Here is a 10824-nt window from a genome sequence, read left to right on the forward strand (position 1 = left end):
GACAAGATAATCTCTCAATGGTAGGATTTGGGGGTTTAAAATCAAACCTGAGTTTAAATGCTGGCTCTGTTTCTTTCCTTGCTGGCTTCTACTTTTTCTTACTAAGTCTGCACAGCAGCCCACTTTGGGGACTCTCTTCATCTTGCATCTAGGAAGCATCTCAATGCAGACTTCTCATCACTTTTTTCTTAGTGTGATAACAGAAAGAGCAAGTACTGGAGAGTAAAAGGAGAAATGACAAATTATAGCCAGCCTGGCAAATTCAGGGTACATATTCCTTCTTCTTCCAAGCGTGTCATATTTTTTTTTTAAATATAGAAATGCTCTTTCTCTTTTTAAAAAATATTTATTTGTTTGTTTGTTTGTTTGTTTATGGTTGCGTTGGGTCTTCGTTGCTGCCCGCGATCTTTCTCTAGTTGCGGCAGGCGGGGGCTACTCTTTGTTGCGGTGCGCGGGCTTCTCATTGTGGTGGCTTCTCTTGTTGTGAAGCACCAGCTCTAGGCGTGTGGGCTTCAGTAGTTGTGGCGCACGAGCTCAGTAGTTGTGGCTCTCAGGCTCTAGAGCACAGGCTCAGTAGTTGTGGCACACGGGCTTAGTTGCTCTGCGGCATGTGGGATATTCCCGGACCAGGGCTCGAACCTGTGTCCCCTGCTTTGGCAGGTGGATTCTTAACCACTGTACCACCGGGGAAGTCCAAGCATGTCCTATTTTGATGAATTATACCCTTTATTCTGCATCCCTGCTCTTCACAACCTGTTCTTCATGGTCAGCCTGATGTCCTTGCTCAAAAAGCAGCTCTTTCCATTGCTAGACTCTAGTCTGCTCAGAGTAAATGCATTGGACACGGTCCCACCACAGGATAATCTTGCCATGATTGTTTTTAGAAAAATGAAGCACCAAGTGTGTCTTCCTCCTCCTGGCTCTAACCTCTGCTCTGTCTTGTATATTTTAGGCTTTAAAGGAGATAGATGAAGTCGGGGACCTATTGCACCTGAAGTATTCCCGTCATCGGTCAGTACCTCTATTGGACAGGCCCTTCGATGAGACTACATATGAAGAAACAGAAGACTGAGCCTTTTGGTGCTCCCCTAAAGGAACTCTCCCTCACCCAGGAGAGTGTGTGGCCTTTCCAGTCCAGTTGCAGGAACCACACTTCTTGTGCAAGAGATTTCCTCAACTACTGACGGCGGCCACCTCCACTCTAAATGATATTTTGTAAATAGTGAAAAACTGCTTCACATCCTTCCTTTGCTACATCACCTTTAAAAAAAGAGGTGACTCACTTTGCGTTTTTGTCCATTAAAAAAATGTTTTATTTTATAACTATTCTACTTGTGAAATCACACTGACCCTACCCTGTCTCTGGCTAACCACGCAGGCCATTTTCCTCTCACAGACGTGGGCCCATCCAAAGCTCCTGCTGGCACTGGCACTACAGCCTCGAGACTCACCTGGCCCTCCTTCCTGGGGAGCAAGTGCCTTCCACTTACTTCCGGTCCAGGTCTCAGAGGTGGCCAGCCTTGGAATCCTTGTTTAACCAGTCACGTAATCACCCAAAGCGTTTTAATGTGTCTTAAGTTTAGCCATTTAAGAAAAGTAGTAAACACTAACATTGCTGAAACTCCCCCTCATTGTATATCCCTCCCTGGCCAGGAGCCTCCAAGGCTTGGTCTTATTCCATTTTGTTCTGGTCACCAGATGATATCTTCCTTCACCATCAAATGTTTCTTCGTAATGGTCACCATCTGAGGGTATGTCCAGTTTCTGGGTTCTTCCCAAGCTGGAATCTAACACTCCCAACCCCTGTTTAAAACACTTAAATGGTTTTAAAAGCACCCACATCCCATCCCCTGTTTAAAACACTTAAATGGTTTTAAAAGCACCCACATCCTACCCTGGTCAGACCTCGGTGCTGAAGCCGACTCACACCTCACTCTTCGGTGTACAAAGCTGCTCCACAGAGTGATAGGCCCTCCTGCTCGGGTGAGAGGGCAGGGGTGGTGGGGAAAGGGTTGACTGCTCCTTGTAGAATGTCTGTGGTTTCCTTCTTACTGCTTTCTACTTTTCAAAATTATGACAGCCAAAAAAAAAAAAAAATTATGACAGCGTCTGCCTGGGTTTGGGTCCATATTAGGATTTCAACTGATAAAGGAGAATGTTGGTAAATCCTCCACTCAGAAATCTTTTGTCATGTTCCTAATGTAAGGATTAAAGTTTATTAACTTACCCTTTTTATAAGATGACCCATTTAAATATCACTCTGAGTGCTATTTCTCTTTTATTCTTGATGTCCTAATGCATTTCTAACCTGGCATGTGGGGCTTTTAGGGGCTCCATCTCCTTCCATTACCCCTTATTTTTTCCCTGAGAAATTCTGAACACTTATTTTGACTCTGTTTGCATACCAAGTAAGGGGATTTCTTTCAGCGAGCTTTATACTGCTTGACCAAAGAGCAAATCTGAAAATCACCATGTTAAAGTTCTTACTTTATTCTGTTGACCAAAGCTTAAGTGAAGAGAACTTTTGACTTTTTTTATACCCAAGATCAGCTTGTCTTTTAGTAGCCATCAAGTATTATAGGGGAAGGATTGGGAACAGAATGGAAAAACATTGTGTGAAAGTAGTTTTGTACATCTCTATTTTTGAAATCACTCCTTTTATTTGTAAAAATTTTCAGTCCAAATTCTCCTGGGCATCTTGTCATCAGCTGTGGTATTTTTGTGCAGATACATGTAGTGGAGGATGTAAGCAATGCTATTGTTTGTGAAGTTTTGTTTTCATGTCTTAAGTTATCTTTGGTCACTCTCAGCATCTGAGAGCCTTAATCCCTTGAAATATTCCAAGGTTTTATTTTAATTTTTTAAAGAATAGAAAAAAGTGAACAGAACCAAGTAGAGATGCAGGGACTGCAGTTAGCATGTACAAGTTGAAGTAAAAAAGATTGTGGTAACTAAGTAATTAGTCCTGTAAAATAAAATACATTACTAACCTTTCCTGCACATCTAGGTCCTCACCATAGAACCCCATTAGAACCAGGGAGCTTTTGCACTGCAGTTACTATTTAGTGATGTAGGGTTTGCAGAAGTCACAAACTTAAAGCAATGAACTTAATGGCCAGTCTTTTATTTTGGCTTGCATGAAGTCACTGCAACTTAAAATGTCAGTTAATATGGGCATTTAAATATATATATATATATATATATCACTTTGCTATGCAGTTATTTCAGGATAAGTGCAGTTAAGTTACAGATTTATTTTGAAGAGAGAAAACTCCTGTGATCTCTCTAGGACCTCTACTTTCTAGAGGACAAAACATTACACACACTGGTTGTCTCTTCTTGAAACTGTAATATAAATCTAGGGTCCAGTCATATCACAAATATCATTACTTAACCAAGCCCTTGGGGAAACACAAGTGTATATAAATACTGTCATTGGGAATGAGTAGAAATCTGGGACAAATAAGTATTGTTTAGTACATGGTTTAACACAGCCTACTTCAAGAATCTGATGGGGTTCAAGCAGGCATCAGCTAACCATTACTACCAAGGCTGATCATCAGAGTTAGTTGATAGAGGTGTGACTAATCCTTTTTACTTTTTCTCATCCCTCTTTTTATTTAGCTTTGTCTTCATCCATTTCAGGTTTATATGACCCTTTTCTGCAGATCACATCAGAAACCAGGAAGTTTATAACTAGGGCACATCAAAATCACACCCAGAGAATGGATCAAGTGGCAGTGGCTGAGGCAGATTCTCCTCCCATCTTTATTTTAAAAGCCTTACTGTAGAATATGGCGTACGTTCTAGAGCATTGAAAGAAAATGTTCAGGGGCAGGGTCTTTGAAGCACTAAACTTTTCGCTTTGCTTTGGAAAATTTTTTCCCTTTAAAAAAACATTCTGGTCTCCAGAGCCCAGAGTACTGTTTGCTTGTTTGAAGAACTTCTCGTCACTATCTTAAACTTTCGTGATAGGGTGAGGATTTCAAATAGTCAGACACCGCTCTTCCTCATGTAGTCATGGAAGGTGAACAGAAATAACCCGACACAACTACTAAGGGCTGCGTGTTTGCCTGATGCCCTTTCAGAGGCCAAGGCCCTATTTCTTCCCCCATGTGCCTCGTTCCAAATTGACGAGGATCTCTGGCCCCTTGTCATACTGGATTGGGCAGCAGCACTTCTAGTCATGTCATAGGCAGTGAAGAAAGAGAATTTGGGTTCTTGTTTTGTATGAATTTGTGGCAAAACCACCTAGAAAAGGTTAAATACAATTGACTATCTCCTGGTTCTCTCTCTCTCTCTCTCTCTCTCTCTCTTTTTTTTTTTGGCTGTGCCACGGGTCATGCAGGATCCTAGTTCCCCGACCACGGATCAAACCCGCGCCCCCTGCAGTGGAAGCGCGGCGTCTTAACCACTGAACCATCAGGGAGGTCCCTCCTGGTTCTCTTGTATAAAGAATTGCTGTGCCCTAATTCCCAGGGTGTCTTTCCTGGTGTTCTAGGTAAGCCAGAATAGGTTTTAATCTGTCCTTGCTATAACCCATGTGGTTAGAAAAAATGGGAAAGTTGTGGTTTTCCTTCTGTCCACTTTCATGAAGGTCAAGAACTGTTGAGCACTTCACACAGGTAAAATCATCTTAGCCCAAAGGAGTTATGAAGGGGGAGTTAGGAAAATCAAAGGATTCTTCTTGGCTGTTGAGCAGCTGTTTGCTTAATCCGTTAAGCCAGTTAATTAAAACACCTTCCACGTAAAGAAAAGCTTGTCCATTCTCTCTTCAGCTTTATCCACATGAAATGCAGTGTTCAGGCTCCTAGCCATTTGCCATGTGCCCAGATAGCTGGGTTAGAAGGCTGGCTTCCTCCCTTATCATACAGAGGAAATGCCAGGACTAGCCAGTGATCCCTTTGCTTTTAATGTGTAGAAAATGCTGTTGCCCCTTTTGTCATTTCTAGTGACTTCTGTTTTCTAAGCACCTTTTGCTATAGATTGAGCCTTTTCTAGGGAGGAAACCGAAGGGGCTAGCTCGAGCCCTTATCGGAAATGTTTATTCTAATGTCTCTGCTGAGTCTGAGGTATCACATTCCCAGTCATCCTTGGGACTGACTTGGGGAAGCTGTGGGCAAGATCTTATTTACTGTGTAGTACACATGATAAATGGCCTTATAAACTGATTTTTTGTGGTATGATGAGTTTATTAAACTGACCATAAAGAATTCAGTGGCTCTTAAACTGCCTTTACTGTGTTTTTAATGAAGCACACCCAAACCTCTGTTCTTTTGGAGCAGTTATGGGGAGGTTGAATGAAAGGTAAAAATTAGAGCAGTGCCCTGATGTGCCAAGTGTCCTGCCTTGTTGCTGTCTGCATGGATAGTGGATCCTTCCATACACAAGGAGCCTTGAGCCCACTCAGTGTCTGCTTTTTCCAACACAGTTCCCGAGTTTCTTGTGCAAAGCTTTGTCATTTGGCCCAGGCCTTCCAAGGAAATGTGGGACATATCACTGACTAGGGTGGAGTGGTGACTTGTCTTCACCCTTGATGTTAGGTCTTGTTACCTCAGTGGTGTTCATGGTTGGAACGATAAAAAGCATCCTTGATGGTTCTTCACAGGATACTAGTGAGATCACCGTGTCAGCCAGCATGCCCACAGTCTTGATGATCCCTCTCTGGATAAAGGTAGCTAACATTAGGAGAAGGGGGAAAGAGATAAAATAAGAATAGAGAAATAGCTTATGGAGAGCCGAGATCTTATTTTGTTGGCCCATATTTTTTCATTCCTGTAAACTGGAATTTGCAAGAGGTGCTGTGATAACCCTTCCCCAGTCCTGTAATGCTCGTATAATCTGAGAAAGAGAAGGGGAAATAAAAATAAAACTTTTTAAAATTTAGTATTGTGTTAAAATGTCACTCTCTCCCTTACCCACACCCGCCCCCCGTCTCCCTTTTTTGCCAGATGATTTTTCGTTGCTGTTGTTGTTGGATGACTGTCAAGCTATAAATGATGGGTTGAGGGAGGTGTATCCATTTTGAGAGTGCCTGTTAAGAGCTGAAGGGGAACTACTTGAGATGACTTAAGAATCATCCCATGAAATTTATTGTTTTGCTCCAATAAAATACTCTGAAAGCTGTATCTGCCTTTATTCATTAAACCAATAAATACTGAGTGCTGTTTCCATGCCAGGCACTGCACTGAGCATTACCAATAACAGCAGCAAACAGAAAGTTATGGTTCCTACTTTTGTAAACAAATAGGCACATGAACCATATATATCGTGTTAGAAACTCCTAAGTGCCATGAAGGAAAGGTAAAGAGCCTGATAAGATTGGAACCAGTGTCTGGTTTAGACAGAGGTGATAGAGGAAACTTAGATTCTAAGGATTGGAGGATCTGAAAGAAAGAGTGTGGTTGATACTCGCAAGAACGGTGAAGTGGGGCTCACCAGGAGGCGGTAGAGGCTGCCGCACCGGGTGACTTTATCTTACACACCGGGGAAAACCAGTGAAAAGTTGTAAGCATTGAAAAAAAAATACCCATTTGGGACTTTGCTGGTGGCGCAGTGGTTAAGAATCCACCTGCCAATGCAGGGGACGCGGGTTTGAGCCCTGGTCCCGGAGGATCCCACATGCCGCGGAGCAACTAAGCCTGTGCGCCACAACTACTGAGCCTGCGCTCTAGAGCCCACAAGCCACAACTACTGAGCCCGTGTGCCTAGAGTCCATGCTCCACAACAAGAGGAGCCACCACATTGAGAAGCCTGTGCACCACAATGAAGAGTAGCCCCTGCTCGCCACAACTAGAGAAAGCCCATGCGCAGCAACAAAGACCCAACGCAGCCAAAAATGAATAAGATAAATTTTTTAAAATTAAAAAAACCCATTAGCATGCTTTTTTGTATACAATGACAAGTTGATAAAATTTATGTGGAAATGCAAAGGACCTAGAATAGTCAAAACAATTTTGTAAAGAAACTTATACTACCTGATTTCAAAACTTTGCACAAAGCTACAGTAACCAAGACTGCAACTGGCATTAGATTAGTCATATAGAACAATAAAACAGAATAGGGAGTCCAGAAATAGACCCACATGTGTATGGTTAGCTGATTTTTGACAAAAGTGCCAAGTTAATTCAATGGGGAAAGAACCTTCAACCTTACATCACATACCACAGTTGACTCAAAACAAATCATAGATCTGAGCATAAAAAATAAAAAAATATGAAACTTCTTGGAGAAACTATAAAAGAAAATCGGTGACTTTGGGTTGGGTGGCAATGATTTCTTCAGACACAAAAAGCATGACTGAAAAAAACTGATAAACTGGACTTCATCAAAATGAAAATTTCAGAAGACAATGTAGTTTGCAGGCTGGGATAAAATATCCACAGTACATATATCTGACAAAGGCTCTCTATTTAGAATATATAAAGAATCCTTAAAGCTCAATAAGACAAGATTATTAAATTAAAAATTGGCAAAAGATTTGAACAGACACTTCACAAAAGGAAGTATACTAATCGCCAATAAACACATGCAAAAATGCTCAATATCATTGGTCATTAAGGAAAGGCCAATTAAAATTGCAATAAGATTCTACTACTCACCCACCCTCTAGAATGGCTAAATATAAAAAGAATTACAATACCAAGTGTTGACAAAGGTGGGAATGCAAAATGGTACAGCCGTTGGAGAAAACAATTTGGCAGGTTTTTGACAGCAATTTCACCCAAGAGAAGTGAAAGCATGTCCAGAAGAGAATTGGCACTTGAATATTCATAGCTCCTTTATTCATAATAGCCCCAAACTGGAAACAATCCAAATGCTATCATAGTTAATGGGAAAAGAAGCAGAATGGTCATACGATGAATACTACTCAGCTGTGAAAAGGAACAAATTACTGACACCTACAACTAGATGGATGAACCTCAAAACCATGCTCAAAGAAAGAAGCCAAACAAAAGAATACATGAATGTGACTGCACTGATATAAACTTCTAAAACGGCAGGACTAACCTATGATGACAGAGTGGAGAAGTGCTTACCAGGAGCCAAGGGTAGGGAGGTAGGGATTAACTGTACAAACGGACTGTTAAAAGATAATTTTCAAAAACAAATAAAATCATGACTCTTACAGATGTAAAAATGAAAGATGTCATTTAACTCATTAATGAGAAAACTGTTAAGGGTATTACAGCCAATTCAAAGGAGATATTGAAAAACAGAAACTTTATAGATCAGGAACACTGAAGTGAATGTACAAATGAAGACAAAACTGATTTCTTCCACACTGGGGGAGGGAGGTCAATCGAACCTCCACAGAACAGGACAGAATTTGCATTTATATAGACAAGAAGTATTTTGCTTTGCTATTAGTTACCTACAACCTACAAAGTTGTAAAACAGCCCCAAGACAATGAAAGACTAGAATCAGATAACTCAAAAGGATGCATTGTATGTAGACAATGCATTACTTTCCACTGAAGCATATTTATTTTTCCTGCAGTGCACAGAAGGATATTGGAGTGATGAGAAATTTCTAAATCATGATGGTGGTGGTGGTTACCTGGATGTATACATTTGTCAAAACGCATTGAACTGTACAATTAAAATAGGTGTGTTTATTGTATGTAAATTATATCTCAATAAAGTTGATTGAAAAAAGAAAATAACCAACAGCATTTGGGGAGGAGAGAGTGAGAACGAGTAGATACAGCAGGACTAATCGGGAGGCTATTATAGCTGTCCAGGTAATGGGGAGAGGGTCTCCCATTAGCGGTAGTTACTGACTTGGAGACAGATACACATGAATGAATGAATTCCTTATTTTCAAACTCCATGTTTAATCTGTGGGAAGATTCAAAAGTTTGATGAAAAGACAAAATATTCGACTGGATGTGAAAATAGTTTTACAAACGAAAAGAAAAATCCTAAAAAACAACACAGTTGCCTCACATTTAGTAAAAGCAATATGGTGTAGCAGGTTGCTCAAATGCTAGGTTTCTTTGGGCTAATATTTGAGTGTTTACCATGTACCAGGCATCTTATTAGGCTGAACCACATGAAATTGCCAACATTTGACCCTTTTGACCCAGAAGTGGCAACTTCCTGTAGTTCATCCTAATATAAGTCCTTAGATTCTTATTTACTCCTCACACCTGTGAGGTGGGTAGCCCCTCCCTACACCCCAGACTTTTACAGATGACAAAAGCACCCACCAAGGGGTCAAAGAATTTGCCCAATAATATCATCTTCTTAGTAAATGATAGAAGCAAGGTTCAAACCCCTGTGGCGGACTCCAGACCGGCATTGTAACTAATCCCTGTGATGCACTATTCAAAACACTGCAGAAGGATTTCCCTGGTGGTGCAGTGGTTAAGAATCCGCCCGCCAACGCCAGGGACATGGGTTCAAGCCCTGGTCCGGGAAGATTCCACATGCCGCGGAACAACTAAGCCCGTGCACCACAACTACTGAGCCTGCGCTCTAGAGCCCGCGAGGGGGAGCCCTGTGCCACAACTACTGAAGACCACGCGCCTAGAGCCTGTGCTCCACGACAAGAGAAGCCACCACAATGAGAAGCCCGCACACTGCAACAAAAAGTAGCTCCCTCTCGACGCAACTAGAGAAAAGCCTGCACGCAGCAACGAAGACCCAATGCAGCCAAAAATAAATAAATTTAGTTTTTAAAAAAAGGCAACTGCAGAGTCCTGGGCAGTGCTGTTGGGGATAGGAGTGGTTTCTCAGAAATGTGCCCAGTCTCCTAAGAGTTTCTAAGGCTAAACCCAGAGCCCAAATTTTACCCTATGGCCAGGTTTCTGGCATGCTTCCCAGCACCTCCAGGGATCTGCTGTCCCTGCCCAGAAACGAGGCAGCCTTTGTGTTCCTCCATATGGCCCCTGCGTAGGCATCTTCCTAATAATGCCTTCTGACTGCTCCTCACCTACCTGTGCAAACCCCACCCCACCTGCCCTGTGTCACGGAGCTCACAGTCCCCAACAGCCCCCAGCCATGAAAATCGTCACTGCCACTCATAGTTCCTGATCGTTATCATAAGCTGAGGTTTTATTTCATGACTGCATGCCCTACACGGGAGGATCCCTGCACGAGTGTCCCTCTGGAGGGAGTGGGTGGCCCCACTGTTTTACCCAGGATGCAACTAGGTGACACCCAGTGGCAGGGCAGGATCTTCTGACCACTCCTTCAAATGTGGCTAGCTGCTGTCCTGGGACTTTATCCTCACATCTGAGTCTCAGCTCTCTCCTGGCTCTTGAAGTGCTGAACACCGGGGGGAAATTGGGTGCAGAGTGGCAGGTGTTTTTTTCGAGTCTCCACCTCCAGCAGGGGAGCTGGAAGAGCCTTGGGGGAGTTACTTCCAGGCCTTCCTCCCCAAGCCAACCTACCTGGGTGCACATTTGCCCAAGAGCTGAAGGCTCCCGCGTTGGGCTGCGGCGTGTCCCTCGCCCGCGAGGCTCTGGCGGTCGGTGAGCCCCGGCGCCGCCCTCAGGACCCCGCAGCAGTCGCACAGCTGGACTGGAGAGCGCCGGCAGGCGGGCTGCGACTTTCCCCGAACAGGAATTCGTTTGGGGCTGCGCCGGCGACAGCGGCGGGCACTCAGGGCGGGGAGGCGGCCAGATCAAAGGGAGCCGCCCGCTGGGCCGAGACTTGTCCGGGAGCGCGAGGGGCCACCCCTCCGGGGAGGGCGGGGGATATCCCGAGCGCCGACCCGAGAGCAGCCGGGGCGCCCACGCCGGGCCAGGGAGAGAGAGAGAAGAGAGAAGAGAGAGAGAAGAGAGAGAGAGAAGAGAGAGGGAGGGAGAGAGAGAGAGA

General features: G+C 43.5%; 2 protein-coding genes across 4 annotated transcripts in view; one reads left to right on the top strand and one right to left on the bottom strand.

Moving 5' to 3' along the window:
* The window catches only part of SPTLC2 (serine palmitoyltransferase long chain base subunit 2), a 120536-nt gene extending 114410 nt beyond the window's left edge, over positions 1 to 6126 (top strand). For 2 of the 3 annotated variants that reach the window (XM_082384710.1, XM_082384712.1), the window contains exon 12: positions 953 to 6126. In XM_082384710.1, the coding sequence (XP_082240836.1) occupies positions 953 to 1072 (120 nt within the window). In that variant the 3' untranslated portion in view covers positions 1073 to 6126. The remainder of the gene's footprint in view (positions 1 to 952) is intronic. The other variant, XM_082384711.1, reaches the window with a different exon arrangement.
* TMEM63C (transmembrane protein 63C) overlaps positions 1 to 10824 on the bottom strand; it is a 452188-nt gene that overhangs the window by 121186 nt on the left and 320178 nt on the right. The gene's annotated exons all lie outside the window — the stretch shown is intronic.

The sequence above is a fragment of the Balaenoptera borealis genome (assembly GCF_965194805.1).
Source record: "Balaenoptera borealis genome assembly, chromosome: 3".
Lineage (NCBI taxonomy): Eukaryota > Metazoa > Chordata > Mammalia > Artiodactyla > Balaenopteridae > Balaenoptera > Balaenoptera borealis.